The 25,612-nt window shown below is 33.4% G+C and overlaps 1 protein-coding gene and 1 long non-coding RNA gene across 6 annotated transcripts in view; one reads left to right on the plus strand and one right to left on the minus strand.

Moving 5' to 3' along the window:
* LOC141450954 (arrestin domain-containing protein 17-like) overlaps nucleotides 1–25,612 on the minus strand; it is a 131,092-nt gene that overhangs the window by 35,838 nt on the left and 69,642 nt on the right. For all 4 annotated transcript variants that reach the window (XM_074121904.1, XM_074121902.1, XM_074121903.1 and 1 more), the window contains 2 exons: nucleotides 13,996–14,204; nucleotides 10,396–10,578 (listed from right to left, as the gene is read on the minus strand). In XM_074121904.1, the coding sequence (XP_073978005.1) occupies nucleotides 10,396–10,578; nucleotides 13,996–14,204 (392 nt within the window). The remainder of the gene's footprint in view (nucleotides 1–10,395; nucleotides 10,579–13,995; nucleotides 14,205–25,612) is intronic.
* LOC141450956 (uncharacterized) lies at nucleotides 1,927–14,112 on the plus strand. 2 transcript variants are annotated; one of them, XR_012456466.1, is made up of 4 exons: nucleotides 1,927–2,157; nucleotides 3,617–3,729; nucleotides 12,472–12,594; nucleotides 13,974–14,112. It is a non-coding gene; the product is annotated as an uncharacterized lncRNA (long non-coding RNA). The 2 variants fall into 2 exon arrangements; XR_012456465.1 differs by lacking the exons at nucleotides 1,927–2,157; nucleotides 3,617–3,729 and adding exons at nucleotides 10,940–11,320; nucleotides 11,440–11,521.

The following is a 25,612-nucleotide window of genomic DNA, read 5'->3' on the forward strand; positions in this document are numbered from 1 at the left end:
AAGATATTGAGAGTTGAAATTTTTTTGGGTCATGGTTTTGCTGTGAAAGGGGGCCCTTATAACTCCCACAGTAAACCACGGATTATTCGTATGAAACTTTCTGCTCTTATACACTCTGTTTTACTGAGTAGTATGCTATAGTTTTCTTCAGTACATATCTATTAGTTGAGAAGATATTGAGAGTTGAAATTTTTTTGGGTCATGGTTTTGCTGTGAAATGGGGCCCTTATATCTCCCACAGTAAACAACAGATTATTCGTATGAAATTTTGTGCTCTTACACATTCTGTTTTACTGGGTAATATGCTATAGTTTTCTTGAGTACAGATCCATTAGTTGAGAAGTTATTCAGGGTTGAAATTTTTTTTGGGGTCATGGTTTTGCTGTGAAATGGGGCCCTTATAACTCCCACAGAAAACAACAGATTATTCGTATGAAATTTTGTGCTCTTACACACTATATTTTACTGAGTAGTATGCTATAATTTTCTTGAGTACAGGTCCATTACTTGAGAAGATATTGAGAGTTGAAATTTTTTTGAGTCATGGTTTTCGGACTTTAATAACCACATTTTCTAGTTTTTGTAGTGTTTTAGCACTTCTACTATCGATTTGGGGCATTTTTCTTTGCACAATCTAGCACTAGTCTGGTTTTGGGACTTCAATTTAACCTTTTATGTTTCGAAATACCCACATTTTCCACTTTTCGTTGTGTTTTCGCTCTTATAATTTCAAATTAGGTACAATCTAATTGTACGTACTATTCGGTACAGGTCCGAATTTGTGTTAGTATGGAGAAAATTCCCTCTTTTAATAGGCGAAATTTTTCATAGTTTATTTTATATCCATGTAATTTTGTTACTTTTTACGCGTATAATATATTACCTATACAACAAAGTTGATAAATGTGATAGTGTGATGGCATTATGTTCGGACTTGGAGCATGTACAGGTAAATTAACGATTAAATAAAAACGGAAATAATAGGAGTCATCCTATTTAGCAGGTATGTTCATACAGGTTTGTTTGGTTGGTAAACAAAATTAATATGAGTCATCCTATTGAGCAGGCTGTAACGAGATGTTCATACAGGTTTGTTTGGTTGGTAATGTGAAATAATAAGAGATATGGTGATTAGGTAAGGTTGCAAGTTCTTAATTAAGTTCTTATTTTCTTTAATTTTTCAAAATATTAATAAGTGCAGCGCATATGAGTTTGAGTATACAATTTTATATTACTTATAGATTGTATCGATATTAAGCAATACATATAACGATGTGGTAATCGATAGGAATAATCGAAATTGCAACTGCCTTCTGTATTAACATCTCACACAACTGAAGTTTACACATGCGCAGTTGATTAATTTAGCAGTGTAATTCATTTTCTTATTTAAACAGCTGTGATTATATATATTACTTGAATTAATAAATAAATCGATATTAATCAATCCATATAGTCGATGTGATAATCGATAGGTACAATCGATGTTGCAACTGCCTTCTGTATTAAGGTTTTAAGTTCAAAGTTCAATTTACTTTTAACTTCATAATAACAAAAAAAAAAAATAATTAAAGTTTTATTAAAGGAATATAACTACATCTCCAGACTTGTTGGAGCATGTACAGGCAAATTAACTATTAAATAAAAACGGAAATAATATGAGTTTTCCTATGGGATTACACAGTACACAGAAATAATAAGAGATATGCTAATTAGTTAAGGTTGCTACAAGTTGCGTCATAATAAGTTCTGTTATTTAATTTTTCAAAAATATTAATAAATGCAGCGCATATATATTTGGGTGCAATTGCTTTCTGTATTAAGGTCTCACACAATTGAAGTTTACACATGCGCAGTTGATTAAGTTAGCAGTGTAAATCATTTTCCTATTTAAAAAACAGCTGTTGGCACATGTATGAATTAACAGAAATAATAAAGCAGTGGAAGGGAGGGGGGCTTGCTACAGAGGCATGCCCAGAGAGGTAATCATTTGGAAAAAAAGACGCAATTCTATTGGCTAGTTAGAGTGTGACGTAATTGTGGTGGGGGGATAATGCTAGAAGCTAGCTGGTAGGATATCTCAAGTGTTAGTTAGCGTTTAATTTTCAGTGAGTGTAGGTCGCGGCATCAGCAGAGGAAGCAGTCCAGGTGAAGGGGGTAAGTAAATAAATTTTTCTATTACCTAAAGTGAGGTTATCCATTTTTATTTAAGTTGAATATTTTTGTGATAGTGGGGGCAATTTAAATTTTAAAAAAAAACATTCTTGTTAAGGGGGTTAGATTTTTAAAAAAATAATTCCAAGGTAAAACATAAGAGAACATTCAAAACTAGAGTAAGCGAGACTATGTGGCCTACTGGTGAAGATGACGTAATATCCAACACGAAGGTTGTAGGATCGACCCCCACGTGAGAAAACCTTCCCATCGGTGGGAGAGGGGGTAGAGGTTAAAGAAGAGATCGTTCATAACTCGAGTATGCTACTGTAGCCGACTGGTGAAGATGACGTGTCTTCCAACACGAAGGTTGTAGAATCGAATCTCAGGTAAGAAATAAAAAAAAAAGCACCCTCCCGTCTATCAATGGGCGAGGGGGTGGAGGTATGTTTTATTAGCTGGTATGTGGTCCGCCATCTTGAGTACTACAGGTGGTATGAAGCCCGCCATATTGGCGTCATCAGCTAATACGAGGTCCGCCATCTTGTGTACTACAGCGGTTAAGCCATTCATTGGATTGATAGGCCAATGAATATGATGACTGAGAGGTGGGGTAAAGGTAGGTGTCATGTAATAGGAGTAGGGCTGGGTGGGAGTTGAAGGTGGTGTCGTTGAATTCGCCGATTAATGGATTAAGAAAGGAGGGAAGGGGCGTGGCTTAAAGCCCTCATTCAAGTTCCTGATTGGTCGATTAAGAAGGATGGGGTAGGGGTGGTGGTGTCGTCGAATTCGCTGATTGGTCGATTAGGAAGGGGTGGGGTAAAGGTGATGTCGTCGAAATCGATGATTGTCTGGGAGAACAGCCATCTTGCACATTTTAGGTGCGTCGATGATTAGTCAATAATGAGGGGGTAGGGAGCGTGGCTTAAACCCTCGTCCAATTGGATGATTAGTCAATAAGATGGGGGGGCGTGGCTTAAACCCTCGTCCAATTCGATGATTAATCAATAAGGATGGGTTGGGGTAGGGTTGGGCGGAGTGGGGATGGCGGCCATCTTGCACAAAAAGGTGCACATTTTAGGTGCGCCAGAACCGCGATTTCCCCTCTACTTATTATCTATTATCTTTTCTTCTCGTACATTCATCCTAACAATATACTTTGCTTTCAGACACACTCCGTATTTAAAAATATAATTAAAATAAGCAGTTAATTAGAGAAAAGTAGGTCACTTGATTATAGAAACGGAACACCTTAATTACCACAGTGTTTATAAATTTCTTGTTTGTTTTATTAATCAACTTTGGTTCTTCTTGTAAACTTTGGTAAGACTATTATTAAAAATTTGGTAGTTGAACGTAAAGTCCGTCTGGAAGAATAGGTGTTACTATACTATACTATATTATTATTTTTTTTGTAATTTAAGGCGAGTCAAGTTTTAAGAGCATTAGTTCTCTGTTACAGGCAACAGTGAGCTGTAAGAAGCTCCTAGGAAAAGAAAATCTAAGGGCCAGCAGCTGGAATCGAACCAGGGATTCAGTCTCATAGAAATTCCGCAGTATACGCTAATCCCTTTGGTAATCCCTTTCATTAAGAGTTCATTATTATTTTTATTTTGTATTTAAGGTGTCCAATATCTCAGATCATTGTCGTCCTGTAGCTTTTTTCAGTTCACTGCCTAACTTCGGACAGTATTCTCATGTCACAGACATCCATTGTCCATCAACGGACAATGTTGTTAATTAATCCCTGTAGGAAGATATGTTTACATTATATTAATGTTATATAAACTTTCATCATACAATCATGTGCTGAACATGGTATGACCTAATCGTTCACAGTATTTTCTTTTATGACGAAAAATACTGATGTAAAAGAAGCATTTATTGAAAAATAGTACAATCTTATAAAACAAAATTATATTTAACTACATTTATAAAATAAACAGTCTCCTTTGTGCAAAATAAAATAAAAGTGGAATGTGAACGCTCGTATGAGTTGTTCTCTTAATACCAATCTCAAATTTCAGAGCTTCAAACCAGGCTAAAATCAGATATAATGTACATTATTAGCAGATAATTCAACTTTCAGCAGTAATAAGAAGGATTGCGTTTGAAACTAATTTTCGTAAAATTGATTTTTAATGTTTTAAGTCTCCTTGTGAGAAAAATTTTGCCCAGCGCTGTTCATATAATCTCTCTGGTATCCTTAACACTGCATTGCCAATGCTCGAACTTAGTCAATTATTGCCAATGTGGAATCATACTGACTCCATAATTTATTTTTATCTTTTTTTTTATATTGATTTCAATTTTAATAATAAAATTTGCATTGAAGGATGAGAAGGAATAGGAACTAAGAACGAAAAAACAAATTTTGGCACTATCCACAAATCGGCTTTAACATTTCACACAGAAGGAATTAACTTCAACTTAGGATCGCAGTAATTTCAGTATTTTCTAGAACCCTGATTGGCTGCCTTGTGATCAGGGACTTTTTCATTTTTTTAATTACGAGGGTGGTTTGAAAAGTTCTCGGAATGTACTAGAAAGAATTGTCTTACCTCGGTGGAACTGCTTTTATTTTTCAACATAGTCTCCCTGTAGACTAAAGCATTTGGTCCAGCGATGTTCCAATGCCTTGACCCCTTCTCGAAAATGAGATTCCTCCAGGCCTGCAAAATACCTCTCCAATTCGGCTGTCAGTTCTTCCGTTGTAGGAAATCTCCGTCCACAGAGGAAAATTTTCAGCTTGGGGAAGAGATGAAAGTCTGATGGTGCCAAATCAGGTGAATAGGTGGATGTGGCAACAATTCGTAGCTCAGTTCATGAAGTTTTGCTATGGCAATAACACGTGTGTGCGGGCGGGCGTTGTCCTCATGAAAGATGACTTTTTTCCTTGCCAAACCAGGCGTTTTTTCGCGTATCTTTTCCTGTAGTTGGTCTAGGAGGTTTGCATAGTATTGCCCCGTAATTTTTTGGCCAGTAGGAAGATAATCTATCAGCAGAATGCCTTTTGCATCCCAGAAAACTGAGGCCATGACCTTTCCGGCCGAACGTACTGCCTTTGCTTTCTTTGGTGGTGGAGACTCAAGATTTTTCCACTGCTTTGACTGTTGTTTTGTCTCTGGGGTATGGTAATGGACCCAAGTTTCATCTGTAGTCACAAACCGGCGCAAAAAATCTTGTTGGTTGCGCTGAAAACGGGCCAGACTTTGTTCGGACATTTCCAATCTGGTGCGTTTATGGTCCAATGTCAAGAGCCGCGGCACCCATCTTGCGGATAATTTTTTCATTCCCAATTCTTCGGTTAAAATGTGATATACCCGTTCAGATGACATCCCTACAGCTTCAGCAATCTCTCGCACTTTCAGTCGACGATCCTCCATGACCTTTTTATGCACTTTTGCGATAAATTCTGGGGTCGTAGCACTTTTTGGCCATCCACTACGCGGATCATCATCTAAGCTCTCCCGACCAAATTTAAACTCGCTGGTCCACTTGGCAACAGTTGAATATGAAGCGTACATTTACTAGTTTTTCAATTACTGTGCGCTGTTGACACGGATCGGAAATTACCCAATTCGCTATAAGTTTTTGCTGCAATTCGGACAGAAAATCAATTCTAGAAAGAGTTTTTTTTTGTGCCTTGATACTTTCTATGAAAATTATGTAAATTCATCAAATAACCATTTAGGCAATAATCTGGAGTCAAGTTAATAACAGAAAATCTACTTATATTGCCAATCAGGAGTTGAAATGACTCCGATATATTTACGTGTAATGCCAATCTGGAGTCAAAAATGACTCTTATAATTCAAGTAAACTAATCTGCAAAAAGAAACTAAGAATTCCATGGTCTTCAGCTCGTAACTATCGAATGGTGAGAAAGTGGGGATAGCATATCAAGAGCATTTCGGGTTAGCTATGAGATGTGGGGAAACAGAGACCGTTCCTATTTTTTTGGAGTCAAATTGACTTCGGATTGGCAATGCAGTGTTAATAAGTGTGCCCGTAATCAGTTTAACCTTTCTCTGCAGTTACCTCAATAGTTGCCACCTTCTTTTTTGTTTCATAAAGGACGAATTTCTTTAGCGCTAAGAAGCCATTGTTTAAAGCAGATACCAATGTGTTTATAAAGAATGGATTATGCGAAAAAATAAAGCAGACGATATCTTTTTTTTATTACCGACACTCTAACTTTGTACATTTCTTTTCTATCTTCTTGATAAAACCTTCTTGTCTAACACTAAGTTTCTTAGAAAATTATTCTAATAAAATTTAAACATTTTCCATTTTGAACTACATTAAAAGTATGGAACAAAAGTTGCCGACTGGTGAAAAATCCAATCAGTTAAGAGCTATTGTGGGGTTTTCTTCAAACCACTGAATTCTGGCGACAAATTTAACTTCCATTAATAAAAAACATTAACAGAACTGTACATTGTATAGAAAATGGACTCCCTCGGAAACACTACCCACGCCAATCTTTCACAATCCGTTCTTCACAATCAAATCTTTTTGGTAAAAAGGTTCTTTAAAAAAGTTTAGTTCAATACATGTTCAATGTGATGCCAATTTCCAGAGAGAGAGATTTAAAAATGTACATAATTTATTAAGTAAAGCGGTGCTTTTGAGTGTGGAATTTTCTTTTAATTCTGGCGGCAGCTCATTAAACTCTCTTTTATAATACTTGAGGATCAGATCTCTTTGATTGAAATGGAGTTTCAAAGGAAAGCATAAACACACTCTTCCCAAGATCGAGTTCTTAATCAAGTGGAATGGTCTATGGGGCTTCTTAACCGTCATGTAAACATTACAAATGGCGGCCTCGAAAATAAGTCTGAAGCTTGAAGAGGTTGTTTTTAAATTTTAACCCCGTTTATAAGCAGTTATAATAAACTTTATTATTATTGGTAAAGTCGACATATTAAAAATATATATATAATTCAATTTTTTATATTACATTTTAGTGGAGTATTTATAAAATTTACGTTTAAATAAAATTAAAATGTCTTTTGTGGCAACAGTTGGATATTTATTAATAATACTTTAGAAAGTTCTTTATCTAGTTCCGATGAAGAGTGGAATGCAATTTTACAAAATCGCAATGATGAAAAGCGAAAACTTAGGCCACCTATTATTAGCTAACAATGTAATTGATCTTTATTCAGATGAAGAATTTAAAAGTTATTTCAGGTAAATGATTTTGTGTTATTCAGTGATTTAGTATGTAAAGGGATAAGTAATTATTTATTTATTTTAGACTTTCGAGAAACACAATCTATTATTTACATGAAATAATACTTTCATTTACATGAGATAATTTTTTCGGTTGCCATATTTTGTTTTAAAAATTGCGCCAATTCTGAACGCCCACTTCGACCCAGTTCTATAGATGGGGCGTTGTGGGCTTCGCGTGAGCGAAAATAGTGACGTCATTAGTGACGTTTTCGCCACGACCACAACGACCGCGGTCGCCAAGTGGAACGCCTGAAGGTATGTTTTGGTCGTTGTGATCGCTTAGTGGAACGCACCTTAAGTATACGATTCGTTCACTAGTTTAAGTAAAATCGTTAAAGCTATTTTTGGAAAAAAACTATATAAAAAAAAAGTGGAAAAACCTTTAGTAAAACTTCAGGTTTTTGAAAGAAAAAATAAAGGGATAAATCAACAGGTTATGTGCTCTATACACACGGTAGGAGTAACATGTGGCCCTGATGCTTCTTTGGTCAGTGGAGTTTTATTTAATAAATGAATAAAACATGTCCCTTACTTTATCGAGCATTCTTGTGATAAGTATTTTTATCTAGCGTCACTTTTTTTCAGTTTTTAAAACTTCTAAAACTTTTTTTCTTTTCTTTTCTGCAGATGCACTGCCCGACATTAAAGTAATCGCCTGTTTTTTTCAGCCAGTATTTAGCGTCCAACAACCAATTAAGTGTCCTGGAAGATACTCGCGATATTCGAAATGAGGATCTCCCACTTACAAATAAATGCTACATAACCACTAATCTAACAAAAAAAAAAAAATTCAATCTTATTTCGACTTCTTCGGTAGTTACAAAATGAAGTTAAGTTTTCAATGTTATTTTTTTATCATTCATATCTTTTCTTCCATTTTTTTACACATTTTAAGCAGTGAGTGAAGTGACATCACAATATATATTTTATGAATTTTCCTTTCATTATACGATATAATGAAAATGTCTCCAGGTTCATAAGTTTTATAAATTCATTAAATGTCAACAAAAGATTTTCTCCGCTTTCCACAGAGAATATTGTTAAATATTTTGATATTAACCTAGTTGTGATATAATATATTTTCGTCTTCATAAGTTTGCCACCAAAAGTAGCCACTTATATCCTTGCATTCCATATCCAAAATATCTTAACTTCATAGAAGACTCCTGAGGAAGAAAGGAATGTCACCAAGTTGTACCTTACAATGCAATGTTTTACTTATTTCGTAAAAAAAAAAGTTATTAGATGAGTAGGGAGAAAGCCCAATGAAAATAATAAGATTTTCACTAAGTTTGCTTTCATTTTTTTACCAAAAAAAGATATTGTTTAATATACTTTGTTCTGACCTAAAACTAGATGAGTAGTTCAAAAGAAAATTATCAACTGTCTAGACAAAAATATAAAAATAATGTAAACAAAAACAAAACAATAAGAATTCAAAATAATATAAGTTTTTTAAATTACTTAAACGTCTATAAAAATATATAATGTTTATTTTTTATTCAAAATAAATCAAGTAATTGATCAAGTGGGCTTTACGTCCAGCTACCAAACTAACTGTGGTGAACTTACAATCACACTTTACTAGAAAGTAATTATGTTAACCATTAAATTAAAATCCTAGGCCAAAACCGGGAATGGAACCTATTACCGCCACAATACATCTTAGCTTTGCGGACCTAACCGTTCGTTTACTGTGGCGTCTTTATTAAAAAAATTTAACTTTAATAATTAAAACAATCATCTCTGAGTGAGACAATTAACATCTAAGACTGCCAACAACCCAATCGAGCTCATCCACAAAAATGAATGCTCTGAAGCAGGCAAACGCCTGGAATGCCTATATGCTCGTACCCATATGTCAAACTATTCAGGATCTATGAGGTGATGTAAGGCATCTAATTACCAGAAATTTCGTTAAGACCTGGCATCTAGACTAGAAGTATATCTATAATAGAAGATAGGTTTTCCGTAGGGGAATGGGGAAGACTCCTTTTCAGAGTTGTTGGCATTTCTGTGGGCATTCCAGGTTAATAACTTAAATGACACTTTCTGACATTCCTAATACCCGTTCAATTAGAGTCATTAGAGGCAAGTGATGTGCACAACTAAATAACTTTAATTCATCATACATACTTTATGTACTCATTGTCGCTGATCACCTATGTTCAAATAATATCACTTAAGGGAGCCACAATGTGATCTTTCAGATCGCAATTGATTGGCTTCATAGCTACTTGGTTTAAAGACTTGATATTTCAGAGCCCTTAAACACTCTCTGGCTATCCGAACATATGTCAAACCCCTTTTGACCGAAGAGTTGCGAATCGCTCATCCAGAACACTTCAAAAGATTTTATAAACCTCTGTCTAGTTAACCTCATCTTCACATCTATTTCTTTGGAATCCCCCGCCTAAGTAATTATCAGTAACTCCAGATGCAATAACGTTAACCTTTTGCAGACCACTGGACTCAGCTAGTCAAGCCAGGAGTAAACATTAGCTAACAGCAGTCTGGAGGAATCTTATCATCTTATCACAGCGAAATCGCTCACAGATCTTGCTGGATACTTTTTGAAATAAAAGAAACGGTTATCGGAATAGATTTAAAATACCTTTGTTAAACATAATCAATTTAGTAATTTGCTTAGAATATTTTTAGATTTCCGAGATTCTAGCATAAAAGAGGAGACAGATGATGTAATAAATGAAGTTTGTCACTGCTTTTTATTGCTACTTAATTATTGACTGTAATGAACTAACTTTTGAGTGCCTTTTTTTATTATATCATTATGTGACCCTATTATATGCGGTCAATTAGCGTTTTTTAAATAATGTCAGTTGATGATAACAGAGTTTTATCATTGTGCGAAAACGTTTTAGTGCAAACAGTTATTTATAAGAGAAAATGTTAAAAGCCCATTTACTCTTCCTCTGAAAGACCACTTAACGTAGAGAGTTGTCAGATTTATGACAAAGTTAATGAAAGTGATAAACTAACCTGTATAATGACTGCTTTTAATGAGGAGATAGTACTGTTGCTCATATTGTGTATCTCGACCAGTAGTGGTGCCACTTCACCAGGAGCGAATCCTCGTCTTCTTAATTCAGCTGAAGCTACTATTGTACCTCGAGGGCAGCAGAACAAACAGGAATTTGTAGTCTTCTGTTCTTCACAACCACTCTAAAGCCAAAACAGAAATAAACTTTTTAATTGTTTGTACATTTTTTTTTTCTTTTTGCATTGGCATTTTGCAGAAACAGAGCAATATAGATGTTAAGTTCGCTTTAATCACTTGTCCAACCTAAATGAAACTTAAACCTTATTAATCTCATGTTTAATATACCAAGATTTAATAAGGTAAATGTTCTCTATATTTTAACAGAATATGATATGCTCTTATTAAATAGGGTTCCTGGCAAAGCGCATAACGGAAGGACGTCTCCCCTCGTAGTCGGCGTAAAGTTCAGTTTAGGTTTGTTCACCTCAAGCCCCCCAAAATCTTGAAACTAAGATCCAATCTGAAGTGTATAAACCTTTTAGAAGATATTAGCTGTAATTTGTACTACGGGTTATATAATAATCTAAACTTGATAATAAACAAAGAGCACAATTTATTAATAATATTACGCTACGTTACACATAAGTATTCAAACATAACCTCCCCTCTTCCATCTCGCTCCTCTAGCCCGCGCCACAGTCGCTCCACCTGACATTAGCTAATTGTAATTTTCTAATTGCCACATCTTTAAGTTTATACACAAACAAAAATGTTTCAATTTCAAATCTCTAAAGGAAGTTTTACGTTCATGTTTTCCTCCGATTGACATCTTCTTCTTCAGCAGGCTGTCAGCAATTTCGTTACTTCGTAATTCGGTTACTGATTTCGAGAATTTATTCAGTGGATTCGGTAAACAGATGGATGGTCTGGCTTTATCGAAATCGTATTTTTATATTTTTCATTTATTGTTTTAATAAGTTTTTTTATATAATATCAAGATTTATGAAACATAAGATATTTTTATTAAGTTTTGATTTTTTCAGACCAACTGTACGTCTAACTAATAAATGATATCGTGTCGTAAACGGTGGGTGGAACTCATATACTTAACTATAACATCTCAAGGTAACAGAAATTCCAAGAACATAGTAGGGAATCGAACTTGAACCACAATTCATCATAGTATTGTAGTCCATGCATCCAAATTCTCGTTTATTGTGGTGCCTTCTCATTAATATGTTGTGCTGAACTTAAGGGCAAAATTGACCAAAGATCGTCGCAGTTAAATAAACCCAACAAACAAAAACACAAATATGTTCTTTTTACAGTGGAAATTCGGTTTTATTTGGAACAATTTGTTTTTAGGAAAACTTGACTGGCTGATTTTAGGAGCCAAGAATTAACTTTTCTTTTATTTTCAGCGCAAAAGCAATAATAAAACTGAAGTTCATACTTATGTTTTACTTAAACTTTCAAGTAATCTATTCACTCAGACCTTTGTAGGCTCAATACATATAAGTAATAAATATGTATTTGTATTTGCATATAAAGGGCCAAAAGGTCGCAGGTATTTCTGAAACGCTGTGCACATTATGTAACGTGTATAAATTATTATCCACTTTGACACAATATTGTGTAAGGACCACTCTGAATTCTGATATCAGTTTATTCCACAATAACTGTCAGAGAATTAACTCTGGGTATTTTGTGTGTAAAATCTTTGTCAACGGAGCAAAGGTTATACATGATTTATTGTTATTAGAATATTCTAATTGAAAGTAACTTCAAAATGAAGCTCTCTGTGTAGAGTAGATTTTAATATTTAATTTCATTATTCGTCCACCTTTAAACACTTAGCAGATGTTGGTGATCTAGTTAATAATAGAAACTCTGATCTCTGTCTGTACTTGAAGAAAGTTAAGGGTTACGGTAAAATAAAAATGTTGGTTAGTTTCTGCACAGCTGTCTTTCTTCCTGGCTAAAATAAAGAACATTTGATCCAACCAATCTGATTGTGTGATTAAGATTATTTTGATGGAGATGACATTTTGAATTAATAATTACTTCTCTTTTAGGAAAGTTCCTGATGATCAGTAATTGCCTTTCTTCCACAAAGTGTTCCAATTTCTCGAGGAAGATCGTAGATGAATGTTGGACTTGAGATGTTGATGAAGAGAGAGAATGAACTTTACAAGTGGGTAGGTATTGAAGGGGATTAGTGTTTCAGTATAAAGAGGTACCTATATTTTGAGATTTTTGGCTTCAAAGAAGGGCGCTTTGGGGCATTGGATAGAAGTTGGTTAAGGAATGACACAAGAGCAGAAAAGATGTTTTTTGTGCTAGACTGACGGATTGTTCATAATACATTCTGGCAAGATCATTGTATTCAATCTGCAACGGCAGAACTTTAGCAAAACATAAGTTTCTGCCCCACCAATTGTCCAGCTTCCACACTTAGAATTAGAGCCACAGCTCACAACCCTACGCAGTGCCCCGCAGACGAGCTTAATAGGATAGCTAACTAAAAATCTAGAAACAAATAATTATGAAAAAGAAAGAGATCTCCCAAGGCCGGATTTAGATGAAAAGAGGCCCTAGGCTATTCCACTTATGAGACCCTTTCAACTCCCATTTTTAAGTTTATAAATCACATGAGAAATAATAAAATACATCACTACTGGGAAATATATCAATATGTTAAATGAAACGTGTGTTATTGATACTCTTTTTAGAATAGAGTAATTTTAATTTTGCTAACAATTTGAATGTAGGCCCCTCTTAATCTTGAGGCCCTAGGCTGAAGCCTAGTTAGCCTATAGGAAAATCCCTGGATCTACCACTCGAAGCAACACCTAACAGTTCTGCTCTAATCGCTACCATTTTTCGCCAAATTACCATCATTCATTCCACTCTTTGCTGGACATCATCTACTCATTACTCTATATGTTATTGTCCACAAGTTTGGTAAATCCCACCTTTTTCTAAAGCTACCAATTTTAGGTCTCCTTAAATTTGTTTAAGAACTCCCAAGGACCCTAAGATCCTAAGTTAAGTACCCTTGAACAAATTGGAATATGACAGTTCGAATTTCCTTCACAAATACTGAAGATAAAGAAAGGACTTACTGAAAACAAAAGACCTTGGTCAATCCCAATGACTCCATTCCAAAAGACATGTTACTGCACATCTGAATATTTATCTAATTTAATAAATTGTAGCGATGTACCCCTTCCGCCCCCAAAACAAACTTTGAGAAAGTCGTGTTTTAAACTCACCACTGTCTTAACTTGCCACTCACAAAGTATAGTCATTAAAATAAAAATAAATCTTTTATTAGCTACCGTTTAGTACAATTATGAAACCTTTTCAAGTGTTCATAGAAAGATTATTGGTGGGTGATAATTATTGCCCAGAATGAAACAGATTGAAGCAAGTGATTTTGGTGAATGGAAACAAATTTGGGTAATTTCTTGAAATAAATTCAAATTTGAAGTAAATTAGATCAAACTATTTAATTGTAGAATAGCCATCTTATTTTATCAACGAACTAATTCATTTTAAACAAAAAATGTTTCAGGAAACAGCTAACATTTACATACCTCTGCCTTGGCTTCATTATTAATATCGGCCACGTTGGTGACACTGAAATAGACTCGCCTTGTATCCTTCAATTTCCATCTAAGCAAGGTGGTCTCACAATAATATCTGACGTATCCGAATCGGCCGTTGAACGATGATGGTAATTGTGCTGGTAGAGTAAACTGAAATGGGAATACATGCGAGCCAGCCCATAGTTGTTCCCTATAGCCTGCCAACAAATATATTTATTCATTTATTTTTGTAATTACAATATACAGGTATGATCAAACAAAATGTTATTAATAAGTTCTTATTTATTTGAGCATAAATTATTAGGCTCTGTGGCTGTAAAATAAATTTATCTACGTAGTTTCTAGACAGCCAGTGTAGCCAGACCATTCATTCAGTTCCATCTCACCCAAATTTATTAGGGTATAAAGAACGATTTTTAAACTAAGTGAACAAACTAGAAGAATTATTGATAAACTACTCAGAACTTAATAATGGAACAAAGTAAAAGAAAGTGGACGGATTAACTATTTTGGGATCCTCCACTAAGGTTTATGGCCAAAACGCAAGCGGCTTTCTTTGCGAAGCAATTTCGTGAGACAAAAGAATAAAATAAAATTATAGAAGCCGTTTGCAAGGAAATCTAAAAATACGGAAGACTCTATTCGACAAAGTGGAATACGATTTTGCTTCAAATTTAGAAAATTCAATCGCACAGCTGTAATTAATTGCACCCAGACGGCTAGAGATTACAATAAACATGATAAATGATCCACTTTCCCGGTAACTACTTCAACGTCTAAGCTATCAGTTGCGTGCTATATTTTGTGAAGAGTATTTGTGTGCAGAACTACACTGACTTAAAGGTAAATATGAAATTTCATTTATTGTGTTAGAAACAACAATGAAACAATTACCATTTTGTCTGTATTGCTAAATTAGTAGATGCATAATCTGATTTATAAATGGGGAAACAACGGCAGAAAATACATTTAAGTCGTTGCTTGAATAATATTTTACCTCTCTGAAGCAACAATGAGATAGATGTATTTTATGATGTTTTTCTATGTATGCGAATTACTGTTAACTACACTCTGACTAAAATTGTTGCACAATTGCAATTTATTTCCCATTCCAACACTTTCAAAGGAGGAATTAAAAAATAAAAATAAAAACATCGTTAGATGGTACATAACACTTAATAACTCAAAATATGGACGATAATATTCTAGTTTATAGTGCAATTTGTAACCAATATTTTGCCAATAAGAAATTTCAAAACTTTAAACGGCTGTTTTCAACAATTTAGGAATTAGCACTTACGTAATTGTTTCCCCAAAGGTGGGACATATGCAACTGGTACACTCAGTTTAAACAAAATTGTAAAAAAAAAATGAAAAATTTAATTTGCAAAGGAGTAATTTCGGTAGACAAATTTTTGACCTAAACTGTATTGTGGTATCAATTATATTGGCGTCTAAGAAGCTAAATTTCGAATTTATACTTTCGGTAATTTTTCGTATTTGAAACTCAAAATTGAATCACTGCAAGATTATAATATCTTCGCAAATTCAGTAGATTAGATTTCATTATACCCAAAATTCAACTGCAAGTCTCCTTAACACCTGATAAAGGACGACTTTAATTTTCCAGAATCTAGAACTGTTATCGTCGAGTCAAATTTGACTTTTCTCTTTGTGAGGCATTTTGTAGGAGTTCATCCCCACCAACAATCGACCATACAAATCAGTCGTTCTTCGAGCAGTGCAAGTAAATAAAACAGGTTTTGGGTCAAACTGGACTTTTTTCTTAATATTTTTTATTTTTATTTTTAAATATTACATAATATTGAATATTTGCTGATAACTGGTTCTGTTCGGTTAAGCTGGTTTATGAAATAGGAAAGCTAAATTTTCTTACTGGGGGACATTAGAAAAAAAATAGAAAAGAAAACCCCTCTTATACAATTCCAAATGAAGAAACTACCGTTGGAATTTCATTGTTTGTTTTTACTGGCAACAAAACGGTGGTTTTTTGTACCAAAACGAAACAAATGTTATACTCGCATCATGATAATTCAGCACTTGCAGAATTATGGAAAAACAATTTTTTTTTTCTTTAGGACTTTTCTATTTTTGGAATGAACATCTAACTTTAAGAAAATAACTATTTCAGTAAATATTAAATTTTGTTCTTTTTTTTGTAACTTTAAAAAAAAAAAACACAATTTTTGCATTTTTTAACTTTTTTTTGTTTTTCTTAATCTTATGAAACAAATTTAACAAAGTATTCATCATTTTCGTTTGCTAACTAAATTTTCTAAGAAAAACTAAATCGACTTTAAGTATTTATTTATTTTTTTTATTTATTATTTACAAGCTTATAGGTAAATACCTTTAGCTGGGAGTTGTAACAAAAATGTACAAACAGTAAAAATAAAAATAGAAGTGTATAAATGAAAAATACAAAATAGAAAAATAAAATAAAGCAAAATAAATAAATAAAATAGCATTTCATTAATATAGTAATAAAATAAAGGAAACTATTCTTTATGAGGTAAACAAGTGGATAACTAAAACATAACTCATAGACACATGTACATGAGTGAAAATAGCTTAATTAATTAAACATAAATTACTCAACAGTTATCACTCTAAGAGCAAAGAACTTCTGAGCTTCAGAGCTTGGTGCATAAAACTGTAAATATCATTAATTTGCTGCACACTATTTATGTCTAACAACTTGAGAAGGTTATCATTTTTAGATTCATTTGAAGAATGGTACGTGTAGAGAAAGTGACTTCTGTCGGGTAACAGTGAGGTACATTCAAAGAGGAAATGAACAATTGAATCTGGAGAAAAAGAGTTACAAATAAGGCAAAGATTCTTTTCATCAAATTCATAACAGGTTTCATTAATATAGAATCTTGCCTTGGACAAATTGCACAGCCTTAATTGCGCTACCACTCTCACTTTTTTAATATTTACTTTCCAATCCAGATATGGCTCTGGTAATCCGAGTGTAGCTAAGGATCTATATAAACAGTTGTATTTGGAGTTGAGAATGAAATCAATGTCCTCACTGACACATTTATTTTTATATTTGTTAATAAGGTTGTAAAATTCCTTTCTCAGTACAGCAGCACTTTGACAGTGAAAGAGATCCAACGAACCCACAGAGATAAATATATTTTTCAAATTGGAGACCCAGTTGTTATCCTTACTAGAAAACGAATTATCCAAGTTAAAGAGAGCGTTATAAGAGATTCTGAGCAAACGAGAGTGAGGCATATCTAAAATTTTAATAAGTAATGCAAGCATAGACTGAAATACAATTACTTTAACTGGGTGAAGATTGAATTCTGAACGTACATACGTGTTAGGAGTGTTTCTATTAAGAAAATAAATTTGTTTGAACAATTGAAGTTGAACAGTTTCTAGCTGGTTAGTATAATTATAGGCCCATATCCCACCGGCATATAATAAGGTGGTTTTAACTAAGCTATCTGTAAGTTTGATTCTAACTTGGTTCGAATTTGCTCCAGAATTAATTAAAATATTTTTAACTTTAGATGCCGCGGCTTTCCCTTTAGAAATAAAGTAACTTTAATTATATCAATGACCTTTTAAAAGTAATGTGCATTTAAAGTTTCGGGTCAAAGCTGATCCGCGCGTTTAATACCAGTTGAAGGTGAGATTTTGAGGATAAGGGTTAAGAATCACTGTTTTTTGTGGACTAATGCTACAATAAAAAGTAATTGTCGGGAAATTAAATTGTATTCTAGAATCGATATGCTCCACAGTTTTTAAATACTCTAATTACTCTATAATAACTCAAAAAAGTTGTCACATTATTTTATTTATATAAATACGATGTATTCTTTTATGTACTACTGCTACTCATTCAAAAATTTCGGCCAAAACTTTTATATCCTTCCCAAAAAAGGTAAAAGTCAAGTTTGATCTTTGCGATATTTAGTTTGTGAAATATTCTGATCCCAAAAACACGCCATCTGGCTCTTCTTGTTCAAGAGGCCTCAAAATAAAGTACTTGTATAGAAAAGAGCCTATTTCTGTAATCTGTTTTAGAGTAACCAGGTGTAGTGAACACTTTGTCACGATTGCCCCTCTAGTTTGTAGCAATCAGAGTAATCTACTCTGCCCACGTAGATCCATGTGAAACTGACTCATCCTACGCCTATCAATCTCTTACTTTAATTGAATGGCTCTATTTATAATAAGAATAAACATAAACAATCAATAATAACAAAACAAAAACGCAGTATTTTCTATACGAATGAGTATTATTTTAATTTATTATAATCAGAAGGTCCTGATAGTAGCACCATTTCGTGTCCCCAAGGCACGCAATTGAATAGCTTTATAAATTCGCTTGTGACGTTTCAAGTCTTGTACACTTTTTAAATACTCTAATAACTCTAAGTTAACTCAGAAAATTAAACTGTGAATTATCTGAATGAATTAGATATGGAGTAGGCGTAACTCCTCTTTTTCGGCAAAAATGTTTTTGTAAACCACGGTTTGGTTCTTAGCCGTCCTCGTGAAAGAGAAGATTTTTATCATTTTCAATTCTTTGACATTTTCCTCTCCTAAACTCCTAGGAGAGCAGAGCCTATATTATCTTGCCTATATAATCTTGCTACTACTATTATAATAGTTTCATTTGGAAGCATGAAATTAAACCAACGTCAGAATTTTCAAAAATTTCGTAATAACTAAATAAATTAATTCATCTTTGTTTCATTTAAGGCAATAAGCTGGCGTGATTTCTCTAAATGATCACCATCTCTATTAGAATAGATAAATAAGTAAATATATGTTTATATTTGGGTTACTTTGATAGACCTCCAAACAGAAAATAGTGTATGTTGCAAAAAATATATAATACTATATTAATAATCTATTATTTATCCATTTACATCAGTCTGTTCATGTTTTAATCACTTATTTTATATATTATACTAAAACATGGAAAGAGCACATGGATTTGAAAAGAAAAGAGAAATATTTTAAAAGATTTGCCCTTTAATTGGCCAAAAAGAAACAGTAACTATTGCTCCATAAATAGTTTTGAGATCAAGTTATTTCATATTTTGCAAATAGTAATTTTTAATTTTAATCTATCCGTTACAACTCGAACTGAATTCATGTTGTGAATGCGTGTATGTATTTCATTCTCGCCGCTGTTAGTTTTTCAAAAAAAAATTAAATAGTTTTTAATAAATTGTCATTGTTTCACAACTAGTAGCCTCTATATTTTATTCTTTAGATTAATCTTGTTGCTGCATAACCTATATAATTATAAGAAATTCGACTCTAATTGATTACTAGCAGTAAATAGAATTTATAGCGGTAATTTAAGTGCGAAATGGCTCTAAGTAGACCATCCACTGAACTGTGTAACTTTATTAATTAGCAAACTTAATAAATTTTATAGAAAATTTCTTAACCCATTAATCAGTAAGAACTAGTTATTTTGGTAATGTGATTCCTTTCCTAATTATACAAAAACTTGAATTGTCTTATCAAATATTTGTAATTAATACTATTTCTTATTTCTTAAATTGCCAAACCTATTTAAAAGTAAATTATTCTAGATAAAGTGGAGAAACATTTTTCTGCTACAGTTTTATTTTTTTCTTCATTTATAGTCGCATTTATTTATTCATAAGTATGGAGCTTTCTTTTTATTTTTCAACAATAAAATGGTCATGTGACATACCAACTTTGCTAGAAACGCTTAAAATCAAATTTCTCAAAATGTTTTGAATTAAAAACGAAGGTCTTTAGAGGAGGATTGATTGGTAAGCCGTTTTTTAAAGAAATCTGCTGGTGTAACAATGAAAATTGCAAAGAAGTAAACAACCGTTATGGAATTCTGATTTACATATTTTCTTACTACTAAAACGGAATTTCGGTAACAAATTTCTTTGTCTTACTAGTTCTGTAGATTCTTACAAAAATCCTCCAATGTATCGAGGATGCTGGGGTGTTTTTTTTTTTTTTATTTCATATACAACGTAGAACAATTTTTAAGAGTCAAACTGTGATATTGGGTAGAATGTACTTCTATGATGTGATGATGTGCTTCATTATCAATCAAACAATTTTATTTGTTATGAAAAAGAATTCCATTTAAAGGAGTTACATTGATGCAATGAATATGTAAGACATAAGTACATGAATAACACAGAAGCAACATGTATAAAGAAATGGTAATATTAAAATAAAAAATAATATTCCCAATTATTTAAATGAACTAATGAGAAAATAAAAATAATCAATTTAAAATTCAATCAGGTGCTGAGGAGGATAAGTGCGAATCAAGTTCCATAACCTCAGCTCCACCTCATCTCTCCGCGTAAGGAGCTGAATTGGTTGCAGGACGAGGTGAATAGATGCCATTTCACCGGTCATGGTTAGTGTAAGTATCATAATGAATGATTAGTTGTGATGCTAGAGCTGCAGTGAAGCGCTAATAATAGCCTTGGCAGCTGATGCGCTGGAATAAAAGTGTTCCTCGTTTGGCTGTCTAATTATAATTTATTTAAAAAAATTATTTGCTTTATAAATTATATCGCAACTTTGTATTTAAAATAACGCTTTTTAAACTGATGCCATCCCAGTAAAATGATTAATTGGGGATGAAGTTGATCGCCTGCTCGTGGTAATCTAAACGGTCAACAGTGCTCCAACCTGAATGGGCCCAGGCCATCAGACTATCTCAGGAAGTAGGAGTTAAACTGCCTATAAAACGCTGAAGGTGCTCAAGGCAAATGTAAAGGCCTGAAGGAGGTAATCTCTCCGTAACCCACCAGGAGGCTGTGGGCAAAAAAACAAACAGATTACAAAAAACTGGAAAAGGAAAACCAGGCTCTCATTTATGGCATTACCTCTACGCCACAAGGTAGACGAGATGGGGGACTAAGTAATTAAAATAATTAATGTTTCTGAAGATTCAAGTAAAATAATGGAACCTCTGAATAATGTTCGAATTTCTTGGCCCATTTGTTAGGTAGAAAAAAAAAAGAAGAGATTTATTATTCGATAAGATTATAAAAGCTAGTCTTTCTTAGCAGAAGCAAAGTTTGTTATTGAAAAGGAAGCTATGCTACTCGAAATGAGATTTAATATAGAGTAGTGGTTCATTGCACTAGAGCTGAATGAATTGTTGCTCTTCAGACTAACCAAGAGCCCAACTTGGAGCAATAAAATTGCAGTTATATTTATATTTTGAATATTTATTACATACTTTATTGTAATTATTATAGACACGTTCGATACAGGTCAAGTCATTAAATATCAATGAAAAATTATTGTCCTCACACAAAGTTCAAGGGCAGAACAACAATCTTTTAACCTTCGTGTTTAAAACAAGAGATTGAATCTGTTTGCATAGATTAGTTAGCCTGCGTGCATGATCGTGCGTGTTTCTGCATGTCCTTGTACCAGATTTATCATAACAATGAAACTTAAATAGAGCGTAATTCTCAACTTTTGAAAAAAAAAAATCTATTTCCAAAGTTACTGAGAAGTAGGCGCGTTTTTTAATGGCACAAATGGTTGATGAGAGAACCCTTATGTAAGGAAAACCTACCCTTTAGGTAATGTGTGACTGTTTCAAGGTAAAAGTGTCTTTATTATTATGTGCGAGAATACATAGATAGAACTTGAAGAACGTGGTAAGTTGACAAGAAGTTCATGTAAGGCGGTTATGAGGTTATAAGACGCTATGTGGTTCACAGGTGCTAGAACTATGTAATACAGTAAAGTAAGTGAGGAATCTTGCCAACGCTTTCCACAGACTTCCACTAAAATAAAATTACGCGGAAACTTGTTTGCAAGATGTTCTGCAACATTCATGAAAAGTTAGCGGAAATTCGACCCAACTAGTTCACAGAAAAATGTCAAACAATAAATAAATAAAAAACTATATTAAGTTTTTAAAAACTAACGAGACCAATAAAAGCAGTAACGATCTAATTAATAGACTCTTCATACAAGAACACTGAATGAAGTTCGATTTAACAAGCAGTTAACTTTATCGACATTCTTGTACAACATTTAAACATACGAAACCTGTTTTATGTTTGAAGTCTAGTGTTAACCCTAATTGCGTGTCATTCATTGCATTTAAACAAATAAAACAACTTTGCTGTCCTAAATAACCTTGTAACATACCTATTTATTTCCTTTATAATCTATTTATTTCCCTTTTATGTTAAGTGACCTGCTTTTAAAAAATTCAAATAGTGTATAATATATGTATATTCAAATATAAAATAAAATTGTCGTTCTTTAGCAAAAAATAACTCGTCCTTCGCCATTGAGAACTTAATTGTACGACAGCTTTTCGTTTAAACTAGTTCACAGAAAAATGCCAAACAATAAATAAATAAATAAACTATATTAAGTTTTTAAAAATTAACGGGATCAAAAAAACAGTAATTTCACAATTTCGATTTGTGTACATAAACGATTTAATTAATAGACTCACCGTACAAGAACACTGAATGAAGTTCGATTTACCAAGCAGTTAACTTTTTCTAGCCAGTTAGCACTAGAAACCTGTTTGCTTGAATCCTCTTTCCAGCATCCATTATCATTTTTTTCTAAAATTTTTGCAGCTGCTTCAAATACGCTGGATAGGTACCACAAGCGAGGTACAAGTTCTCTCTAGTTCTACAAAGAATTTTTAATGCAAGACTGGTCTAATGAAATGATTGTGAAAACGGTAGCCTCCTGCTAAACTTAATTTTTTGTTTACATTCCTAGCAATCCTCCTCTGCAAACTGCATAAAAATACATCTATTACCAATCTTGATATGAAGCTAGTTTAAACGATAAACAAGCTTTTGCTTGGACAGCTGCAGTCAACTATTGTCTTGATGAAAATTCACGATCGCCTCTACATTTATAAAGAGCTAATTGATGTGAATAGTCAGAAAGATATGATAAAGGGGAATTGTTTTTGAGGACTGAGGAACTTCAGAATCTGATGAGGCGATCTAAGTCAACGATAACATTTGAGAAAATTACCTAGCAAGTTGGGTTTCTTATAACTGCAGTAAGAAACCATCCAAGGCAGCTTTAAAACATTTTTTTTTGGCGTATTTCTATTTATAGCCCCAAAGTTTATCACGATTTAATTATCTCATTTTTTTTTAATATTCCACTTTTACAAAAGAAATAGGTTGGAACAAAAACAAAAAACAAAAATAGCTTCCCTTATTTAAAGCTGATAACAAAAATATATTGAAAAACAACGCTTTTCACCTTGTTTGTTTCATTAAGATAACATTTTGTATCTCATTGGAAAATCTTTTTTCTCTTTGACAATAGAAATCTTGTTTTGACATTCTATATTTAACAATTTTAGTTTACAGTCAAACAAAGAAATGATTAATCATACTTTTTCCCTCTTTGCTTTTCACCAAAAATAAAAAAAGTCTTCATTATTTTACGGATCACCTTTCTTTGTTTACTATTACTACAATTGATTTTGTACGTTTCTGTTAACATATTTGGAACTATTAGTGAGAGGGGAAACTACAAAGTCAAGTCCACGTTGACCTTGGCTCTCCAAAGCTTAGCTGCTAATAATCAATATACTTTGCCACATGTATGGTCGACAATAAAATTATTGCTTTATTTTTTTATGCATGAGTCAATGAATGCTTTTATTTTAAATTCATACAAGGAATAGCTAAAATGTATTACATATTTTAGACAAAACTACTTTCGGGCATATTTTTCAGTATAAATAATATTTTTAGTCACCGAGGATTATATTGTCGAAATTGAATCCATTATCAACACATTCTGCAACTTTTTTTTATTGTATATACATATACATTGTATATACATATTGATTTTTCATTCTGGAGTAAGATATTGCGCTGTGACCTTTAAGATTTATTGTACCCTCTTACTGGAGCTAAGAGAGCACCCTTCAGTTCAAGATGTCAGACAAATCCCTAGGTCTGAGAGGGTTCTAACGAGTGTACATTCACCTCCAGCATCTGGCCGTTTCCGAGTTGTCTAAATCTTCTTTGGATAATGGTATCACATCAGTTAGGAGGAGTACGAAAAAGATTCTCGTTGCCTTCCCGCTCTAGACCCAGATTTTTCAGGTTCACTGAACTAACAGTGGATTCGTAAGAATATACTTCACTTTACTGTATCTACCTTTACTCATGCCGACAGTGATTTAGGATCTGATAGATTATAATTGAGCAGATAGATCTTAAACTGCCTGAGACAAAAAGGCTGATCCAGTGAGTACCTTTGCAAACCTCACTGCCTCCCTATACTTCATCGCCTCACAAATAAAACCATAGACCTTCCCCATACCCCTGTGATACAGTTATTGGCGCAATTTCATTCCCCCTTCACGCCGAAATTCCCCAGCATCCACAAATAAAATGTAACTATATTTAGCTCAGACTAGGTCATTGAGTTAGAAGGAATTTCCCGACTAAGTTTGAACTCCTGACAATACAGGAGTTCAGCGCTTTGATGGTAACTTTGACTAATGGAGACAATGACAATCAATTGATGGTCGCTGTTGAGGTTAAACCGATCGCATATTGAATTTCCACTTGCAAGATGCAAAATTTGACAAGGACGCTTTTAACAGAATTTTAAGTGAACAATTTTATTGAAACGAAATTTTCATTTTAATTTATTTATCCTTAAGTAAATATAAAGGCCATTCGCGATAGTTCTAGAAAAGATCATACTTTGCACCAAAATCAAAGGTAAAAGTCAGTATTCTTTATTGACAGAGCCGGATTTAGATGAAAAGAGGCCCTAGGCTATTCCACTTATGAGGCCCTTTCACCTCCCATTTTTAAGTTTGTAAATTACATGAGAGCTAATAAAACTACTGTGATATAATATCAATATGTTAAATGTTAATACAGGGTGTTCACAGCATAAGACTACCGTTACTTCGGGAGGTGATTCTGGGCATCATTTGCAACAAAAAATTCTATATAAACTATGGCCTCCCGAAGTTTCGACCACTCCTCCGTATACACCCTGTATAATACGTTATGTTTTTAGAATAGAGTAATTTTAATTTTGCTAACCATTTGAGTGTAGGCCCCTCTTGATCTTAAGGCCCTAATCTGAAGCCTAGTAGGCCTATAGCAAAATCTGGCCCTGGTTATTGAGCATACGTATTCAAATAAAGTCTAAAAACTTCATAAACTAATAAAATTCTATGCTTCCTGCCAACTGAGATCCATTTATAATAACTCAGCAACATTGACTGATATCCCTAATCTTTATACACATGGTCTAAACTTAATTTTTTTTTAAAAAAAAAAAGTCGCGTGCGTATTCATATTGGCGCTCGGAGCTTTTTCCTTATCTACATCCAGCCTTCGCACAATGCTCGCTGTTCACAGACAAAAAGGAATCATCCCCCTGAAGTGTTGCTTCCCTGAAGAAAAACTGGGATCCTCACCTGGGAATCCAGTGCACTAACCTCACAGCTAATATCTTTAAATTAGTTATAAAATTTTTGTAATTTTAGAAGTTTAACAATATGAGAAAGAGAAATTCGTTTTAGGAGTTCACCTTATGGTAGAAGATAATGTTC

Source organism: Rhodnius prolixus, unplaced genomic scaffold (assembly GCF_049639745.1).
Source record: "Rhodnius prolixus isolate KJV_2025 unplaced genomic scaffold, Rpr scaffold_8, whole genome shotgun sequence".
Taxonomy (NCBI): Eukaryota; Metazoa; Arthropoda; class Insecta; order Hemiptera; family Reduviidae; genus Rhodnius; species Rhodnius prolixus.